A 22,171-nucleotide genomic window follows, 5' to 3' on the forward strand; every position below is an offset into this window, starting at 1 on the left:
GTGCCTGATACTTATTTGGTGTTCATTTCTATGTGAAAATGAAAAAGATATCAAAAGAAAGTTTTCTTAGAAGAAGTGATACTGCCTTGAAGTTTTTAAAATGAATACTATTTAGCAAAAAAAAAAAGAAATTTAAATAGCACTTTCTCATTGTTTTTACTCTTTACCTCCCTCCTTCCTTCACCACCCTCACTACACATCTTGCACCTCCTCAGGGCTTTACTCAAGTGTCCTCTTTGCAGTGAAGTCCTCTGTGACACTCCCCACACCGCTACATGCCTATCTGCTTCTCCCCTGCCTTGTTCCACTTCTCCACTTCTCCACTTGCTCAACTTCTTCATTCTTCTGGTTCCTATCTAACAGACTACATATTCTACTTACATAATTTGCTCATAATCTGTTTTCCCTTCTACAAGATGAATTCTGTGAGGGCAGAGATTTTTGTTGGTTTTACTTACTGATATATTATCTTCAGCATACAGAACAGTGTGGAGAAGACAATCAATGCTTATTGAATAAATTGTTCTCTACTCAGAGATGAAAAGCAATGTCTATGGTGAGTTTGGGCAATGGTAAGATAACAAGTGAATTTTGAAAGGTAGATTTAACATTATATTATAATAATTATAAAGATATTTATAATATATGTATTGTATACCTGTTACCATGCTAAGAGCTTTAAATTTATTCCTTTATTTAAGTGCATAGTCATCAGAAAGAATTTCAGTCTCAATTTTGAATACAATGTTATTAATACAATGATAAAAACTTGTTTCTTTTCCACAGGATTTAATATTATGAGTCACAGCTGCACTTTACTAACATGTAACACTTGAGCTTCATATTTCTGGAGAGTAAAAAAATAAGTCAAACAACAGAAAATAATGAAAGGGTTATGCATAACACATCTACATTCTGTCTGTGGTCTGATACTATCTTGAGTCTGTTTTCCCTTCGTCTGATGACAAATATGTGTATAGTCACTTGAAGAATAGTTAGCTCTGGGATCAAAATAAGCCACAGTTTCTGTATTGTGTGTCTTCTTATTTAAACTGCAATTCTCTGAGTTTACAATGAAGATTCCTCCAATATGCTGACATCTTCCTGAATGACCACTGCCATCCTCACATACTTCTGACGTCCGGCCAGCACCTCTCCTGAGAACAAGAAACTGCTGTCACTCTCCTACACAGTGGTAACTCCCATGTTGAACCTCATCATTTACAGCTTAAGGAACAGTGAAGTGAAGGCTGTGCTGAAATGGATCATCCACAGGACCCTGGGCCCACAGACACTATGAGTGACTTAGATGAAAACAGAAAGGGTAGAATGCAAGGACTAAGGAAAGAAAAACAAATTCCTGTTGGGTTTTTGGACCCCACTCTTTCCAGGAGCTGGAGTACACTTCCTGGGATGTTGAACTTTCCACTGGGATCCATTTCTGAAAACAACATAAGTGATGAAAGAAAGAACTACACACAGTAGGCCCAGCATCCTATGGGACTGTGGTACCAAAGTCTCTGAAAATGCCACTAATTTACACCGGTTAGGTGCCCATGTGAAGCTTGAGAACTTCCCTATGATTTGCTGATTTTTGTTTTAACTTTTTCTGGAACTTCATCCATAACATTTCATAATTTTCTGCCTTCCTTCCTTCTACTTATCCAAAACTCTATAAGCAACTTTTATATATCTTTTTCTTTACAAGATAAAGTAATGGTAATAAATATGAGAATTTTGTTTCATTCTTTCTTTTTTTGCAACACAGTTTTATTCAGTACTCAGCATGTGTTAGACACTCTTTAGGCCCAGAAGACACATTGCTGAATCAAACAGACCAATTTCTCACCTAATGGAAATTATAGTGAGAGAGGGAAAATAAAAAGATACATAGAAACCCCACTGGCAATTGAGGAATTCTTGCTCTGCTACCATGTGTTCTGTGCCTTGTCTGGAGAAAGACAGTTCCACAGTACTGACAGTTGCCTCAGTTTCCAGTTGTCCACCTTGGACATGAGAGTTGTTTGACAGAAGGTGTTAAAGGAAGTTGCAGTCAAGTAGAAGTGGACACCTTACAGGAAACTGATGTAAATAGCTCAAGAGTTTCATTGTTTACTAAATTTTTTTGGAAAATTTGTTGTGATTAAATGAAGTTAACTGTCCATTTTAAGCTTGGGTGTCACTCAACCAATGCAGCAGCCACACTTTATGATTTTGTCCAGTGAACATTGCCCAACTCTGGACTCTTAGCAAACAACAGGCTTGCAACATGACACCACAGCTTTGAGTGAACTATTCACAAGAATGTAGTGATAATTAACAAAGTAAAATAGCATTTACTGCATAGGTATGTTTTCTCCACAAACCACGTAAACAACTCTAACTCTGTGTGCAATGGAGGTACCAGGACCAGCTTGGTCTCCCACACAAGGTGTCCTTCAGCTCAGGGGCATCAGAGCTCTGAGAGGGCAGCACATTCTGAACATCACCATCGGAATTTGCAAATGAAAAGACAGATCACAGGGTTTCATTTCCATGATGACAATCACACACCTAAGCAGGTTGGCACCATTTATAAATTGATCATCTCTCATTTCAGCCAAGCATTCATCACTGCCTCACCTTCATTTTACTTGACCTCAGGATGGTAGGCAGAATAACAGGCCCACAGAAATGGCCACGTCCTAGTCCTCTCTGTACATATGTCACCTTACATGGTAAAAAGGATTTTTTGATGTGACTAAATTAAGGATCTTCACATCAGGAGTTTAGCCTGCATTTTGTTTTTAATACAGTAACAGGTAATCAGAAGGCATGTTGAGAATGTCTTGGAAACATTTACTCCTAGGGCTTCCTCACCTCCATATACCAAGTCCACAGCTCCTGCCTGGTGGCCTTCTATACAGAGCTACCCTCTCCAAGTTCTGGTTGCTTCTTCTTGGTATTTTGGGCCCAGGATTGCTAATAGCTTCTTACTCTTGCTGCTCTGGGTTATCACTATTTCTTCCTGTTTTCCAAAACCCTGTTCTTACATTTATAAAGGTGGTCCTAATAGATATAGTACTCATGTCTCTAATAAGACTGTAACAAGTACAGTAAAACCCATAAATTCTACTTCATTATAGCCCTGCTCTTCACTACCAACCTCAAAAATATACAAGGATAGGCAAAATAGGTTACAAACAATACAAGAAAATAATAGAATAACAAATAAATAATTAAATAATAATTCAAGATTAAACTCTGTGTTTCTTGTACTCACAACAGTTAACCTACTTTTGCCCACCCTTGTATGAAGGTACATGTGCATGCACATGTACATGTGGCACCTAGCTCATAGTGAATAATTACGCAGTATTGTTAATTTATTATACGATGATGCAAAGAAATATTAAAATATAAAGCAAAGGAATTGGAGTAGGTTCTGCATTACATAGATATTAATACATAGCATGATTTAATAAGGTAGATGTCACAGGTTCCAGGGCTCATACAATGTGAATGCTTCTCAGGGCATTTCCTAACTCTTAGATGCCCAAAGACCAGCCAGAAGGAAGCCCTCCTTCCTATTGCTCCATGAACCATTTTCCTTCTTCTTTTACTGAGGAAGTGCTGAGTAAAGCTTGGAGGGTAGGGTCCATGGAAAGGCTCAAGGATGAGACTCATACCCCATTCTAGTCTTGCTGAGGAAACTACTGAGCAAGTCTTTAAAGTAGGGAACCAGGCGGGTCTCGCTTTCAGTGGCAATTTCAGAGCCTTCATAAAAAAATCCTTGCAGCCACTTTCCTCAGAACTTCCTTCACGTCCTTGTTCCTCAGGCTGTAGATGAGGGGATTAAGCATGGGAGTCACCATTGTGTAGAAGACAGACAGCAGTTTTTTCTGTTCTTTTGAGGACTTTGGTGTCATGTAGATGACAATTGTTGACCCAAAAAAAATAGTGACCACCAGGAAGTGGGAGCCACAGGTAGAAAATGCCTTGAGTCGTCCTGCAGCTGACTTCATCCTGACCACAGTCACTATGATGTGGCCATAGGATACCAGGATTAGGGAAACAGGTATGAGGAGAATCAAAACCCCCATGATGAAAATGGCCATCTCTGCAGTCCAGGCATCTGTGGATGCCAGGCTCAACAGCGCAGGTGCCTCACAAAAGAAATGTTCAATACTATTGCTGCCTCTGTAGGGTAGCCTTAGTGTGAAGGTGGTGTCTACCACAGACACAAGAATGCCACTGGTCCATGATCCCACAGCCAGCTGGACACACACCCTCCAAGTCATGATGCTGGAGTAACGCAACGGGTTACAGATGGCTGCATACCGATCATAAGACATCACTGCCAAAAGGGCACACTGTGTAGCCCCAAAAATGAGGAAAAGTAGAAGCTGAGCTGCACAACGTGTGAATGAAATGACTTTCTTTTTAAATAGCAGGTGGACAAGGGCCTGAGGAACAGTGCTTGTAGAGAAGCAGAAGTCAGCCAGAGATAAATTGCAGAGAAAGAAATACATAGGTGTATGAAGCAGGGAGTCAACCAGTACAAGGGACACAAGAAGCAGATTTCCAACCACAGTGACAAGGTAAATTCCCAGGAATAAGATGAATAGTAGCTGCTGGGTATGTGGGTTGTCAGAGAGTCCCAGAAGGAAGAATTCTGTCACCTGTGTCTGATTGCTCTCTCTCATAGTTTGTCTCCTTTTTCAGTACAAAGTCACTACATGATAAACATAGACGTGCATAACCTAGGAAATTATATAATTCAGAGTTGGAGGACTTGGAAATTGCCTCCACTCACTACCAACCATTTCAAGAATCTTCTTTATAGGGTTTTTACAGAATGATCATGCTGCTTTAGATGAAACATTTTCAATTTTGTGAAAGTTAAATCTTTACAAAATGGTACATTCATTTCTAATGTCTTCTGGCAAGTGTAGAGTAAATCAAAACATTATCTTCTTCATTTGTAATACTGCATACCTAATAATAAAAAGACAGATTGAATTTACATATAATGTCATGTTGTTTAAATTTTACCTTATTATTAACTAAAACCTTGAGTCTTATGCTGCTCTTGGGACACTTCCCCCATCTCATGTAGGCACAGATGTTTTTCATTCTTTCATTCAAAAGAAATGGTTGGACATCCAACCATTTCTGCTATCTATTTCTTGAAAGGGTAGTCACAAAGGTATGAGAAATCAAATGGAACTGACTTTTGTCTTGGAGAAAATGGCCTGTTTAGAAGGAGCTGTTAAACCAAGAGGTATCTCTGGATAATATACCACAATCTCTTTGGAAATCCTATTCTCCCCTTCAATGGGGCTCCTATATATCAGTCTTAACTGTCAGTGAAGTTTGAAAATAGTGGACACCCATCACAACACAATTTCTATTTTAATACACCAGCATGGCTAGTATTCTGTGTTCAGACTAAACAGCACTGATCTGCTACCTCCAGCCTATCATGTTTCCCTTCCTTGTGTTCTGTGTTTACTCCTCCCAGAAATTACAAAGTCCTTTGAAAATTTTGCCTATTTTTTTTATTTTTATGCACTTTATTAAGCATACAATAGAGCTTTGCTTAATAAATTGTCATCAATTAAAGTAAATAAAAATTATTTGGCCACATAGTTTAATAGAGTGGCTTTAAAAGATGCCTAGGGAGACATGCAAGAGATTGGGAGACTGATAAACATATAGAGCCAACCTAAAATGACAGAAAAAAAATTTAAAGTAAATGTTTAGGCTCTAAGTGAAGTGTGGTCCATCAACCCTATATCTGTCTGATAGAGGTACTTCAAAATAAAGATTTACAAACATCAAATACATACATACACATGTACATACATACAAAAAATAAGATGTATAGGATTATCAAGAAAACCAAATGCATCAAAATATAGTAGTTTTAGAAAATAAATATAACAATACATATGCTTCTTTAAAACATTAAATTTTTTAAATGTTGTGGCAAGTCTAATCACCAGGTTAATTTCAAAATAATGAGCCTAAATGATATTTTGAGATATCTTCAGCAACTGCAATGCAATGTAAAAATATCTCTGATTTCTACTGGTGATAAAGTCATGGATATGGATAATGTTGTTTTGAGCTGTTTACCTACATTCAAACAACAAAAACATTTTGGATTTCAGTTAAAGTAAAATAAAGCAATAGCATTTACATCTAAATGGAAGCACCCCCTGAATTCCAAGTGAAGAACTCCTGGACTAAAGAAATTGCCAGTTTTCTCAAAAAGACACAATTACACTTTCTGTCACCTGAAAGAGGAGCCTTAAGTGTTTGGATGGGTACATGACCCAAAATGAAGAAAAATTTCAATTCATCATTGGAATAATAAACAAACAAATAAAATGTTAACCTGCACAATCACATCTCTGCTCCATTATCAGTCATGACTCTCTTATTTACACAGGTCACCTTTCTAGGCATTTCCCCTCCCCCATAACTAGGACACACTGTATTTTCATATTCTACTTGTTTTTGCTCAGCTTTCTAATATTCCCTCTTTTTAAAGGTATGCATACTACTTAGAGTTAGGATCATTTCTGTTGAACATTCATCACACCTTGAATACTCAACATTTGTTGAGTAAATGTTGTTGTCCCAGCACTTCCTTGGTGATGGGGTACAGACGGAAGACCCAGCTTCTGAGGACAAAGACTCTCAGATAGGAGGACCAAACTATAATCACATTTTATCCCCAGTGACATTTTGTTTCTGGAACATCATAGATTCACAGCAAATACTGGTTTATGAATGAATGTACTGAACTGAGTGAGTCCATAAGATCTAACAATTACTTAAGTAAAACTCATATAAAATTGCTATTAATGGGAAATATAGTCTACTGTTAAATAGCTGATACAAAAATAAATTTTCAGAGCACCGACTATTTCAAGATAGGCACTTTTGAAATTATCATCCCCCAGTGGTTGTTAAAGTCTCCAGGTTATGGTTCAGCTCGGGTCCTTTAGACTTACTTCTTCTGCCACAGTTCACATCCTTCCCAGAGGTATTAATCATGTGTCTAGATCTCAGGGAAAATTAAATGTAAGCAAATAATGTTTATTGGTTTTGAAGAAAAGACAGAGAGGATAAAAATGAAACACTTGTCACAAAGGTCTAAGTGATGTTTACATCAGTGGTTAACTTAATGAAAGAGCAGCCACAGGATATTGCTGATTTCTATGCCTTCTTGTCCATTCCCCAACGCCCATCTCTTACACACAAAGACACAGACACACACAAGTACACAAATTTACAAACCTCTGGTACAGCCTAGACACATCAATGTACTTACTTCATGATGTCCTTACCTCCATCATTGCTCTTAACAAATTATACTGAAGTTATTTTCTTTCTCGGTTACTGTAAGACACTCAACAACAGCAACCACATCTGCCTCCCTTTATTCACAGCAAATAAGATAAATCCTGGCACAGAATCGGTGTGCAGCACATGTTTTTGAGCTGATTTGACTTGAGCCAAAGTAGCAGGAGACAGGTGAATGAGTCAGAAATGAGTATGACTCATGACTTGCCAGATGGTAGGAATGCTCACTGACCCTGGGAGTATAATATTAGAAAGTTACATCCCTGACCCCTCCCAATTTCTTTTTTAAACCATGTTATTCTCCCAGGCAACTGTGGAGGAGAAATTGCTCCCCCAGGCCCACTTCAGGGTCAGGAAGCTTCTGTAGGAAAATCCTGTTTTCTGTCAGTCTTTCATGTTATTCTGCCTTTTCTCCAGATTTAACATCAACTTGTGTGTTTATTTTTCTAAAAATGACATATATTGCTAGATGTAGGATAGAATGATAGGGTCATAAAACTATGCATTGTCTAATTCACATTTATTTTAGGAAGAGGATACTTGGGAAATCCATAGGAACCAACAGAAAACTGTTAAATTTGTGGTTCCAAGATCTTTAGAACTCAAAATCATCTATTCCCCACCATCCATACCCACTTACTGTCTTCCCAGGCTCAAGCAGAGGCATAAGAATTTACTCCCAGAGGATCAATACTGACTTCGTGGAAGTTCTACTTTTGTCTCCCTCAGGTGAGGACCAGGATTCTTCTTCACAAGGAATTCAACATGGAAATTGTGGTTTTATGAGACAGATCCACTGTGGAGAAAACCTTAGCTAGATATATTACAGAAGATTTAGCCCTTAGAACTATATTGTTTGGATAAAAATTAGTTGAGTTTAAAAACTCAAATGCATAAAGAAATTTAAACCAATTTACTCTCAACATACACCAGGTTATCCCCTCTAATGTCTTTACCAATAGTTTTTCCTCTGGTGGGCAAAAAAGATCAACTAAGCATTCCAAAACCAATAAAGACATCTCACTGTTAGGGGAACTGCTGCAGGTGTATAGCTACACAATGGGCAGAGTAGAGAATGGGAGCATCTTGTCATGAATCAAAGGGCTCAGTAAAATCAAGGACAAGGCAGGAAGGGGAATCCCTGCACCTCCCATGTTCAGAGGTCTTATCATTGACTTCAGGACACAATCTGCAACAATACTTCTATTTAAAAGAGAAGAACAAAGGGATGCATGAGCATTCTCTGGAGACACTCAGAAGCTCAGGAGAATTCTGAGTCATTAGGGTGAGTCCTGAGTTGCATTTCCCGTCAAAAACTTTCTTATGATTACCAGGACGACAAAAAAAAAATAATAACATGTTATTAGCACTCACATCTCCATTTATGGGAGAATGTAGATGTAAATTTAGAGCTACTTGGATCCAAGTGTATTTTAGAATAATATGGCATAATTAACTATGATTCATCAATGGGAATCAAATGTGTTTCAACATCAGAAACACAACAAAGAAATTTATTAATTATTACACTGAAAAATAAAATCAGATAATAATCTCAGTGATGTAGGAGAAACATATATTAACATATATTCCTTATTATTTAATCTTTGTAAATCAGGAATAAGTAAACTTGTTTTCTATACCTGGTTCATTATGCATCAAAACCCGACACCACGTCTCATCTTTAATACATATTTTTGGTGCGGTCTCCAAGATAAGGAACAAGACAAGGAAGGATACTGTTCTCACCATTACTGTTGAGCATAGTACTGAGAGTAAAAAAGGATACCATGAAGAAAAAAAATATATAAGTAATATAAGATATAAGAAATGGAAGATAAGATATAAAACTATACTACTTGCTTATCATATATTATTACCAATCTAGAAAACAAACAAAAAATCAACAAACTGTTAGAAGTTGTAAAAAAAGATTATACGTTTTCCATATCAGAGTTCAACCTTAAAAAAAGTAAAGCAATTTTATACCTCTCTAGCAGCAATAATCAATTAAAAATGTAATTTTAAAAGTAGGGTAAAATTCCACAATAGCTACAAAAATTATAAAGTATGTAGAAATGAATCATGGGGGTAACAAATTAGCTCTAGTAAAGTAGAAGATAATTTGAATAATGGTGAGATATTTCATCTTTTGGATCAGTTGACTATAATATTATAAAATAACATCTCTCCTCAAATTGATCTATACATTTAGGGTAATACCAATAACCATTGCAGTTGGATGTTTACAGTAACCCAGGAGATTTACCTTTACATTTGACATAGCCTTAGGCAGAGGAAAATTGTTTAGTGTACAGTGTTGGTAAAAATTACTTCACTACAATGAGAAAAATAAAACTAAGTTCCTACCTAATCTGACACGAGGAGGTAGCCTATAAATGGATTAAGTATCTAAAAGTTACCTTAGAACAATGACATAAGAGAAGAAAACACAGCAGTGTGTCTTAATGAGCTAGAGTAAAGAAATTCCAAAGCATAATCCATAAGGAAAAATTTGCTGAATGTGATTTCATCAAAATTTGGGATTTGTGTTTAGTGAAAAACATTAAGAACAAAGTTAAAAGATAGATGAGAAAACAGATAAAGTATTTGTTTTATCTGAAGCCATCAAGAAATAAGAACTTACTATCAGGTATTTACAATGAATTCTAAAAAATCAACAAGGAGAGGAAGAATCCCATCCCCTCCACCCGCCCCCCCCCAAAAAACAGAGCAGAGAATATATAAAGGAAATTTACAGGGAAAAAAAGAGTAACTTTAAAGGGCTATACAACATAAAGCAATGCACAAATTCATCAATAAACAAAGGTCTACCAAGTAAACTATCAAAGAGATATTTATTTGCCTGTATTAGACATAAAGAAAGTAGAAATTCAGATACAATAAAGTGATGGCAAAACACCGCAAAATAGAAGAATACATTTACCTGTGATGAGGTAGAGTCCTTCTGGGAAGGAATCCAGTATTACTTGGTTATCTTATGTTTATACATATTCTACGATGTAATAGTTATTGAGCCAAAAACATTCTCACACAGGCTCATTTTTTGAGGTATTTGTGGTTCTTTTATTTGTGTTGTTAATAAACTGTGTAGTTTAGGTATCCCCCTCTGAGAGAGGAAATAAGTGAAAATGCAATGGATGAACACCAAGAACAGGACATGCCACAGCAGTCAAAAGTGACTGGATGTACATGTGGCATTGTGAATGATCTTAAAGACTTAGAACTGAGTGAGAAAGTAAGAAAAGACACATAGTACAATATCCCTTATATAAATGAAAGCACATACGCAAACAAAGTAATCATGTTGTATGAACAAAATAAGGGCACTGCATACATCAGAATGGTTATGAGGTCATTGGGAATCATGTGTGGATATATATTAATGAAGTAATAAATAATATAAATGTTTAGATAAATAAACAAGAGAGGAGCTTTGAAATTAGTAATGATGGTAGCATGTCATACACTTAGGAATGTAATTTAATTTCATTCTTTGCACCTGCGAATCAAACAAATGAACAACAGGAGGAATTAAGATTGCATGGTACTCGCATAGATGAAAATCAGAAAAGGGACAAACTAGAGGGTATAAAAATGAACCAAATTTAATAGGAGTTTATTTTTTCTGTTCTTACATTTACTTTGCAGGGTAACATTGGTTAGTAACATTGTATACATTTCAAGTATACAATTCTATAATACATCATCTGTGTATTCCATTGTGTGCCCACCACCCAAAGTCTAGTCTTCCTTTGTCACCATGTAGTTGACCCCATTTACTCTTTTCATCCTCCCCCAAGCCCCCTTCCCCTCTGCTATCCACCACAGAGTTGTCTGTGTCTATGAGTTTTTCTTATTTGTTTTATGTCCCATATTGGAGTGAAATCATATGGTTCTTGGCCCTTTTCTTCCTTATTTCATTTCTCATGATACACTCAAGATCCATTCACATTGTTGCAAGTGGCAGTATTTCATCTTTTTTATGGCTGAGTGGTATTCCATTGATCATATCTTCCAGATCTTCTTTATCCAATCATCACTTGAAGGACAGTTAAGTTCTTTTCCATGTCCTGGCTATTGTAAATAATGCTGCAGTGAACATAGGGGCACATATATCTTTTTACTGTCTTGTATATAAGTCTTTTAAAATTCATAGCAAATTATCTCATAAATGGTGCTAAATGACTATTTGGGGGAAAAACTTAGCATACCTACCTCATTCCTTCTATCAAAATGAATTCTAGGCATATCAAGATGTAAAGAAAGTCACATATGACAGCAAAACTATGAAAATTTTAGAGAACAAAATGATTTTTAAAACCATTATCTTTCATAACAGAGGCCTTTCAAATATTAACACAAAAATCAGAAGTCATAAAAGAAAAGACTGATTGATATGCCCATGGTCAATTATAGGTCACACGTGTGACACAAATATCCATAAAGAAAGTCAAGTAGCAAAGTGGAAAAAGACTTCTCTCCAAGGCAAAAGTCAAACAGCCAATTTTTAAATAATATTTAAGGGTTTTACAAAGTGGTAAAAGAAGGTCAAACAACCCCCAAAAAAAGCAGGAAAGGAAACAGACAGTTCTTTCACAGTAAAAGAAATAAAAATGATTAATAAACAAAAATTATGCTCATCCTCAAGTACAGTTAAAATTTTATGTAATAAATAGCAAAATGGAAGAATATGACACCAGTTGTTAGTAAAGGTGTAACTAGGTAGGAACTCTTGTGCAATTTTAAAGGGAGTATAAATTAATGCAACTGACAATGTCTATTGATATTTTAAAGGAATATGCCTTGAGACCCAGCAATCAAGTCCAAGAAAACTTACTCATCAAATACATTTGACAAAGACACAAAAACATATGTGCAAAGAGTTTTTGTTTTAATGTCTAAAGATTGGAAATAACCCAAATGGCTATTAATATGGATGTGGTTAAATAAATCATGGAACATTATACCTCAGAGCATAATCCATTTATTTGTATGAGTTAGATTTATATGTGGTGCAAAAACAAAGCTAAATTACAAATAATGTGTAAAGCAAACCACAAAACCAGTAGAACAGTAGATTTCAAGGTAATAGCATTTCCTTGATGTGATTGATTGATGTTTTGCTGAACATAAATTGCCACAGGAAATGTGATTGGGGGACCATCAGTTTCAGGGGCTTCCTTGAACCCCACCTACCTGTGCTGTCATCTGACAACTCCATCCTTCCACCATTTTTCTCTTGCATCATTTAGCCTTCAAATGATGTGCATACAACATTTAAATGTAAAACTTCCTTCAATTTCTTTTCATTATCTTGAGAGAACTATAGGAGTTTCATTTTCATGTGGCCAAACCAAAGTCTCAATTGAACAGTTTAAAAAGCAAATGGTTTCAGAAATGGTTGTATACAAAATGGTCTTTGACTGTGAATTATCCACACAAAAGAAAATCTTTGACTTTATGTCCAGTAAAAGTATGCAACTTTAAGATAACACACTCAAAATTCCTGTTGTCCTGTGGATATTAGGACAGTGCTAATCAGATTAAACTCTATCATGTAAGGTTACTACATTTAACAAACATAAACTGAAATGAGAGTGCAACCCTTCAGTCAAGTTGCATTACTCAGATACAAAGTTGACATCCAGAAAATCCAATGTATGCTCATTATCCTTTTTATTTAATCCCCATGTAAATGAAAACACAAGTTTGATAACTTTTAAACCTCTGGGAATATATCTGCTGATGTCATTTGAATGACATTGGTATACAGCTTGAATGATGTAGAGGCTTTAGTCTGTGATTTCAAATGTAACACTCAGTGCCCTAGGATGTCTCAGGGTATGAAAATAAAATTGAGGGCTGTTAAATCTCCAAGGGAACCCCTCATTTACAGGACTCTCAGCACTGTATCTTTAGATATTCCCATGAAGAAATATCTGCTATTCAGAACTGGGATCTCCGACAACTGCAGTTTGTACCTTGAATCAAATAAGGAACAAAGGCTTGGGACAAAGTCACACTCCTTGGATGACTCTACTGTAGGCCTTGACAGCCATTGCTTAGGAGGCAACCTACAGTTGACACTGTCTTCCAGAGTGGATCTCTGCAGGCTGCAGAAACCACTCCTCCCACACTCCATCCTGGATTCCTACACCAGAGACTCCTCAGCCCCTGTCTGCCTGCACCCTGCCCTCAGTGAGAGTGGGAAAGCTGCTGCTGAGCCTCAGTGTGCAGGATTCTGCAGTACTGGCTAGGGGGTTGTGGTGTGGAGTGGGAATGGTGCTGGGAAAGATGAACTTTTCCATTTATTCCCCTAACCATCAACTTTTTCCTTGCTAATCTCCCAGAGACAGCAGTTCCATGTCCATTCTTATTTTGAAACCCAACCTAAACTCCTCCTCCAGACTTTCTTCTTAGGGATGAGGGTGTTTCCAGAGACATCCCATTCTGCCTGACTCTGCCTCAGCCCTCAGCTCTCAGCCCTTCAGTTTGCATCCTTTCCCTCAACTGGCATTGGTTCCCCCATCTCCCATTGAACAGGCAGAGGACCTTAAGGAATTAGGAACCTTCCTTTGTGGAACAACATCAAGAGCCTCTTGATCTTGAGCAGGCTCAGCATCTAGGAGAGTTGAGGGAACCAGGACTGAATGGGATACTGTTCCAGGAATGCTGGCCTTGCCACTTACAACCCCTTCGTGAGTAAGAGAGGTGCAGGAGAGGGGACCCATTACATCAGCGCTGCCCTTCTAGTCCAGAAGAGGCCACTGACTCCCACCCTGGTGCCAGCACACCTACACCCTATTCTGCAATGACCTCCTCATACAAGCCAAGCATGGTGGGTTCCCATATACCCAGCCTTGGTCAGTATCCAATTACCTGCTCTGTGACACCTTCTGTTATGGTGAAAGATTTGGTGCCAATTAAAGTTCAAATATAAGAATATGGAACACTTATGTGAGTCAATCCATGATGTGCGGATGTGCACATGTTTGTGTGGGATGTGGTTTTTGTGCAGCATGTGGAATATGTGGATAAAAATCCACATATATGCAGTTGTGTGTGTCACAGTCATTATGAGGAGACTTCTGCAAAGGCCATATTAGTCACGATGCTATTAGGGCGTCAGAGGGAGAAAAGATTCATTACCCACGCTTTTGGTTTGGGAGAAATACCAGACTCACAGATCTCTTCCTGCATCCCCTCTTCCTTCTGCTTTTCCCCACATCTCTGTGCCCAGCATTCTGTCCCTGCTTTCTCCTAACTTTTATTTTCTTTATTCTATTTTAACCACTCTTCATTTTTTCTTCCTCATCTCCTGCACATATTAGAGAGAGAGAGACATCATGTTGAACTAATTAGTAAATCTGGTAATTAGATGAAATCTTTGGAGTACAAAAGAATGAATAATTGTTCCTGGCCTTTCTTGGAATGTAAATGTACAACAGGTCATTTTTTTACCTCCTTTTTCACTCATTTGTCACTCTCCTTTTCTGTCTGCACATTAAATCATCTTCTTCCCCATGCCACATTTAAACACATGTGCATTCAAATCCTACCTCTGAGAGACAGACAACTGTTATTTATATTTACTGTGCAGTGTGTACCTGAATTTAAATTACAGTCACTGCCGTGACTGGTGTGGCTTGCTTGGTTGGCATCATCACACGAGGCAAAAGTTTGCTGGTTCTATCCCAGTCTAGGCACATGCCTGGACTGTGGGTAGTTTTCCCAATGAGGGTGCAGGTCAGGCCACATATGAGAGGCAACCAGTCAGTGTTTCTCTCAAACATCAATGTTTCTTTTTCTCTGTTTCTCCCAACCTTTTCCTCTTTCTAAAAATAAACCAATAAATTATTGTTAAAAATTACAAACAGACAATAGGAATCAAAATTTTATATTTAGCATTAATTAGAACAAGTTGGATAGCAAAAGAGCTAAACATATCCAATTAGGTGTCAGGTTTCAATGAGCCTCTAGCATAGGACTTGACATCAGAAACCCAAAGTTTTTCTTATTGTTGGTGCCAAACAGATAAATAGGCATAACTCTCAATGGGAGAAGAAAACCAAACTTTTGTGGCTGAGTTCATCTTCCTCAACCTTTCCCAGGACTTGAAGACCCAGATCCTGCTGTTTGTTCTTTTTCTCATCATTTATCTGGTGACTGAGCTTGGAAACCTGCTTATCATCATTCTCATCTTCGTGGATTCTCAGCTCCACACGCCCATGTATTTTTGTCTTAGAAACCTCTCTTTTGCAGATCTTTGCTTCTCTACTAGCATTGTCCCTCAAGTGCTGGTCCACTTCCTGGAAAATAGGAAAACTATTTCTTTCAGGGGGTGTATGGCACAGATCATTGTCTTCCTTCTGGTTGGGTGCACAGAGTGTGCACTACTGGCGGTGATGTCCTATGACCGGTATGTGGCTGTCTGCAAGCCTCTGCACTACTCCACCATAATGACACAACAAGTATGTTTCCAGCTGGCTGTAGCATCCTGGGCCAGTGGGACAGTAGTGTCTCTGGTGGACATCACCTTTACCTTCCAACTTCCCTATTGAGGGCAGAACATCATAAATCACTACTTTTGTGAACCTCCTGCACTCTTGAAGCTGGCTTCAGCAGACACCTACAGCACAGAAATGGCCATCTTTGCAATGGGTGTGGTCATCCTCCTAGCTCCTGTCTCCCTGATCCTTGTCTCCTACTGGCACATTATCTCCACTGTGATCCAGCTGCAGTCCAGCAAGGGAAGGCTCAAGGCTGTCTCTACCTGTGGCTCCCACATCATTGTCATTGTCCTTTTCTATGGGTCGGGAATATTCACCTGCGTGCAGCCAAACTCCAAGACCATTAAAGAGCAGGATAAGACATCTGTGTTTTATACAGTGGTGACACCAATGTTGAACCCCATAATTTATAGCCTGAGAAACAAGGATGTCAAAGGGACTCTCGGGAAACTGAGTAGAAGAAAGACTTTTTCTCACAGGCAGTGACCTCTGGGTGTCACTTTTTGAGCTATGGTAACATCCTTAGAAGAGGAGCAGAATTTTGATAAACAGTTATAAATTGTGTCATTCCAACAAAAAAGCATGACACCCTGGCTGGTGCAGCTCAGTATATTAAGCCCCAGCCTGCAAAGCAAAGTGTTGCTGTTTCAATTCCCAGTCATGGCACATGCCTGGGTTGTGGGCCAGGTCCCCAGTGAAGGGTGTGCAAGAGGCAACCACACATTGATGTTTCTATCCCTGTCTCCCTCCTTTCTTCTCTGTCTAAAAATAAATAAATAAAATATTTTTTATAAAATCTTTTTATAAAAGCATGAAAGTGAAGGACATTTTCTAGAAACTGTGAATCCTTCATTCTAAGCTAGAATATACGGGCGAAAATTACAGGATGAAAAGGTAGATTGTATCCTGAATATGAAAACTGTCATGTTATCTTCAAGGAGTTTGTGGTTAATTCATCTAATGTGGACATGTTTTAAGCATGGTTACAATGAATATAGGAGGTTTAAACTGGACTATCTTGAAATATGAATGCATGCGTGATGCTAATATTAAAGATGCTTTAATTTTGGATGTCCCACTCATACAAACCTAGAGACAGGCTCTGACTAAAACAGTCAACAAGTCTGGAAAAGTCTTTAATACTGGAATCATGTACCATAATATTTCACTTTGTAAAAAGTACTAGAGGTAATATTATTTGATCATTCATAATGTTCTCTCCTGAAGCCTCTAGGAAAAGATTTTTGTAGTGTCATCCAAATTTCATATAATTATGGAGTATCAGAGTAATAAATGAATTCAATAGTTTTCTAATCCAACCATATATCTTGGGCTTAAACTACTCCATAATATTTTTTATTGAATAAGGGTCTAGCATTTGTCTAAGCAAGAATGATATAGCTCCTACTTTCTTGGGTTGTTCTCTTCCATATATAGTTTTCTATTACACATGTGTTCCTCATGGTAGGTCAAAACCAATTTTCATTTATCTTCAACTCATTTTTCTAGTTTTATTCCTAGAGCAATTTTTTATTATTCTTCTGGACTACAACTTATTGGAGTCAGTGCCCATATTTTACCCAAATCAATTCTCACACAACCATCCCCTTTTTCATTTAAAATTCCTTTATCTAACATACTTTGCATCCCCACTGTCCAAATTCCAAACCCACAGAACCTTGAACAAAATAAAATAGTTAACATTTTAAGGTAGTATGTTTTGACAGGGTTTGTGATGTAGCAATGGGTAATTGCAACACTGAGAGAATCATGTTTATAATTATTCCATCAAAGTAGATGCTACAGTCCTTTTTCTCATGACCAAAGAAAAGCAGTCTGCTTGAAACTACTACCTCTCACTCCATGGAGGGAGAGAGGGCATAAAGGGGCGGAAAGCTGCTAAAGATAGAGTTATTTAGTATACATACCCCCAAACCACAATAGGTATTGTGTATCAGCCAGTGGCCTTAGCTTCAAGTAAGAGAAACTGACAATGCATGGTTAAAGCTAAATGAACAAATTTTTAAATAATGGCAATTCTGGGATTTTGGTCCTAAGCCAGACCCAAACCCTATCACGGAACTACTATTCAACACTAGATGAGGAAACTACCTTACCAACACAATCAGTGCAGACTCTGCATCTGGTGCTGTTTCTTTGCTGAACCTGGAAATTGGAGTTTTGCTGCTTCCTCTGTCCCAGGTGATCAAGGCTGACATCAAAAGTCATAAGTCATGTTGATAGTATGTCTCCTTGAGCTGATATGATAGAAATAGCACTTTCTCAGTGATCTGCCTTCCCCACCTTATAACCTGAACCTAATCATGAGAAAAACACCAGGAAAATTCTAATAGATGAGCTTCTCACAAAATATATAACCAGTACTTCTCAAAACTGTGAAGGTCATCAAAAAGAAGTCTGAGAAATTGTCACAACCCAGAGGAACCTATGGAGACATGACAACTAAATCTAACACACTGTCTGGTTAGATCAGAAAAAGGGTCAGTAAAAAAATTAATAATAATACAAATATATAAAAAATCCTAAGAAATCTGAAAAAGTGTGTACTTTACTTAATAATAAGGTATCAATGTTATTTTCTTAATTATAACAAATGTGCCATAATAATGTAAGATAAACTGATGAACAAAATAGAACCAGACACATGCGTACATGGAACAGACTGACAGCTGTCAAAGGGGATCAGGGAGAGAGGACTGGATGAGAGAAGGTGAACAGAGTAGCCAAAGAACATATATACATGACCCATAGACACAGAAAGAATGTGGTGATGGCCAATGGGAAGTCGGGTGTAGGGACTGGATAGAGGTCGGCAAAGGGGGAAGAAATAGGGACATCTGGAATAATGTCAAAAATAAAAATAAAGTTAGAACAAATAATAGGGAAAAGTGAGGAAGTGTATGGGAGCTAACTGTGCTATACCTTTTCCCTTTTTCTGTAAATCTGAAACTGCTTTAAAAAGTCTATTTTTAAAAAATACAAGAATAGTCTGTTGTCTTTGTTTCTCATATCACCACCTCTTAATTTAAAGTCTAAACTGGGCCTATCTAACTGAGTTCAAGTTACATGCTATGCTCTAGCAGCAATGAAGACAAAGGAATTGCATTTCAGGTAATATTCAAGTCCTATGGAGAGAAGCACAAAACAAAATCCCCCCACATTCACAAAAAACTATCAACATAGAAAGGGTATTCAATGATCAGAAGCCATACGTTGACAAATGTCCATTACATACAGCTTATGAAACCAAATTATCCACACTAATGTCTTCACTACTTCAAAATTCCAGACTGACCAGTACGATTCACAATCTACACAATACAATACTCTGAGGATATGTGTAACACAGAGCTTTAAGTGAAGAGATACAATAGTCTAGCATAAGGAATCTTCTCTGCAACATTAAGACAGCTCTCATCCAATTGTATTTACTAGTAGTATACTCCCAACTATTAGGACAGTATCTGCCACATTCAATTCACAGTACAAATTTGCTGAATGAGTATACAAGTGGTCTAGGAAAAGTGTTGGCTTAAGTCAGGTCAAATTTCTCTGTGTGTTTTTTAAAATGCAGAGAGATTAGTGAATGAGAAGTGAACCAATAAATCAGAAGACCTGCATTTCATGGTGATGAAAGGGAATGGAGTTTGTAACAAACAATTCTATGCATCTTAAGGATCTGGTTCTAGGTGGATTCAGAGACATTTATCTATATGGTAAGAGTCATGTTTTTTTAGTGCTTCTCTAGGGATTATAATAAACAGCTTTAAGTTTTTTACCCTACAGTCACTGTAACACTGATTCTGAGTGGAAGAGTTTATTTCCTTTAGCATATTAAAGATGATTTTTCACTGTCTTCTGGGCTCTATGATTTCTGATGAGAAATGTCACCAACATTTAAATCATAGTAAACTCTATTGAGTGGAGGGGCAGAGAGATACCTTATAAAGTTGTGCCATCGCAATAGCTACACCTCCTGTGAGGTGACTGCAACCTGAAAAAGACCCTTGTTCCATGACAGACCACTGTCTAGGATTCAGGGCATCTTTGAAGATACCTGGTCAGAAACTTCAAGTCTACAAGAGGTATGAAAGGAAGGCTGATCATTCTCCCTCCTACTTAGTGCATTTTCCATGTCCCTGCACTCTTAATTGACTCAAGACAAGGTCTGAGCATGTTTAATGGCAATGCTTTCAAGTTAAATTTTTATTTTGCCTAGCTAGTTAAACATGACTTTTATAAAGACCACTCCCATCACATGTGAATCATGGCACACATTATACCCTCAACCTTAGAAAACATCATTCCACCATTCTGTCATCTCCTACCTCTAAATCTTGTAGCATTGAGAGAGCAGCTATGGGAGAAGTATGAAGTGATCTGAGCATGCACCTTAACTGTGTATAAGGTTCAGAACTTAAAGCTGTTCATAATGTCATCCACCTTCTGTAAAAATAATTAAAACTTAAGCTACATTAATTCCTAAGGCTTTGGTGTTCAGCACTCCACTGGGTGCAGAAGGTACAATGACAAAGGAATAAATTTGTCCTTGTAGTGTTAACAATTCAATGACATAAACAGGTGCACACATACACAATTACAAAAGTGCTCTAATACACGTAAAACACAAAGTGTTATAGGAGAATTAAAAAATGATTCCTTGGTTTGGCCAAGGGAAGACAAGAAATCTTCACAGAAGAAATGATGTTTCAGCTGAAAATTGCCAGATTAACAGGAAGTTATCCATAATTGCAGGAAAAGGTTTCCAAGAATAGAGAGCCGCATGCAGAAGGCAAGGAGGAGTGAGAGAACATGACGTGTGCACAGAACAGGAAATATTTTCCTGTGGCCAGAGCATCAGAACTGTGGGGGATTCACAACTGGAAAAATAAGCATATATCAGAGAAAGAGCCCTTATTGAAGGGTTTGTCTTTAATCCCAAGGACAGTAGGGGCTGATTGAAACATATTAAGCAGGTAACTTAATCAGAGTTGCTCTAGGATCACACAAAAGTCAAAGATAGTTTGAAAAGAACCAACTGGAATCAGGCTCCTACAATATTCCAAGCCAGAGAAAATAAGAGCCAGAATCTGTAATCAGTGTGGTAGGGATGGGAAGGGGACTCTGAATCAGTGTTCAGGAGGAAAAGTAATCAAGTCGAGGGGATGAGTTAAAGGATTTTCATCCTGGTTCCTGGGCTATATACTGGGTATTGTCATTTTCTGCAATGGGGTAGATAAAAGGAGAAGACTTGGGGTGGAGGAAGGCAATGGGTATAATTTATAACTCCCTACTGTTTAAATCTGTTTATAGTCTATGAGGCTGTGTTGTTGATGCATGTCATCTTTGTGTCTAAATTCCTTATGCATAGAGCTCAGTATGTTCCCACATCCTGTTTATACAGTTATTTCCCTGATTTTCTTCATTATTGATCCATTCATTCAACAAAAATTTACTGGGCATCTACCTTGCTAGGAACTGGAATGAAAAGTTGAATAACATAACTTCTTCTCTCAAGAAACATACAATCTTGACTATGAGATGGAGACATAAGTTAATGATTATTCTAAAATGAAGACCGTGAAAGTGGTATTTCATGTCTCCAGTGTTAATAATATCTTGAAACTTCCTGCTCCTCTCAAGAAAGTGCCTTACTCTTTGCTCTCGTACTGTCACCCAATGGTGGCCGACCTCTCCAGCTTATCCTTTCCCAGAGCTGAGGCTTGGTCCAGTTTTCAGAGAGTGGGTGCAAGTGTTGCCTGGTGTTAAATACCATGAGTTACATTCAGATGACTCTGGACACATGCTCCCCACACCTCTTACTTGCTGGCGGCTTATCTTTAGAAAAATTACTTAATTTGTCTATTCCTCCTGTTCCTTGGCTGTACAGTGGGACTAATAAAAGGTTCTATTATATTTAGACTATTGTCAGACAAACAGCATGCAATATGCAAAGTGTTTGTATCAGTGTCTGGAACTTATTTGGTGCTCAATATATGTTCATTTTTACGTGAAAATGAAAAGGTGTCAAAAAAGTTCTCATAGAAGTGACACCAAGCTTCAAGTTTTTAGAATGAATGGGATTCAGAAAAAAAATCACACTGTCTCATTATTTTTGCTCTTTACCTCCTCCCTCCTTCCTTCACCTCTCTGACTTCACATCTTGCACCTGCTGAGGGCTTTATTCAAGTGTCCTCTTTGCAGTGAAGTCCTCTGTGACACTCCCCACACCGCCACATGCCTATCTTCTCCTCCCCTGC

General features: G+C 37.8%; 2 protein-coding genes across 2 annotated transcripts; one reads left to right on the forward strand and one right to left on the reverse strand.

The window, feature by feature from the left end:
- Positions 1 to 2,681: 2,681 nt before the first annotated feature.
- On the reverse strand, positions 2,682 to 4,913 carry LOC114498950 (olfactory receptor 2D2-like). Its single transcript, XM_028514940.2, has one exon. The coding sequence runs from the start codon at positions 4,683 to 4,685 to the stop codon at positions 3,759 to 3,761; it is 927 nt and encodes a 308-aa protein (XP_028370741.1). The 5' UTR covers positions 4,686 to 4,913; the 3' UTR covers positions 2,682 to 3,758.
- A 10,497-nt stretch (positions 4,914 to 15,410) lies between these two features.
- Positions 15,411 to 16,464, forward strand: LOC114500523 (olfactory receptor 2D3-like). Its single transcript, XM_028517231.2, is given in 1 exon segment — positions 15,411 to 16,464. A coding segment is annotated over 1 exon segment (942 nt). The 5' UTR covers positions 15,411 to 15,434; the 3' UTR covers positions 16,377 to 16,464.
- Positions 16,465 to 22,171: the final 5,707 nt, after the last annotated feature.

Source organism: Phyllostomus discolor, chromosome 6, assembly GCF_004126475.2.
Source record: "Phyllostomus discolor isolate MPI-MPIP mPhyDis1 chromosome 6, mPhyDis1.pri.v3, whole genome shotgun sequence".
NCBI classification, from domain to species: domain Eukaryota; kingdom Metazoa; phylum Chordata; class Mammalia; order Chiroptera; family Phyllostomidae; genus Phyllostomus; species Phyllostomus discolor.

Excerpts from the sequence above, each read along its gene's own strand:
- LOC114498950 (XM_028514940.2), bottom strand. The coding sequence starts at position 4,685 with ATGAGAGAGAGCAATCAGACACAGGTGACAGAATTCTTCCTTCTGGGA.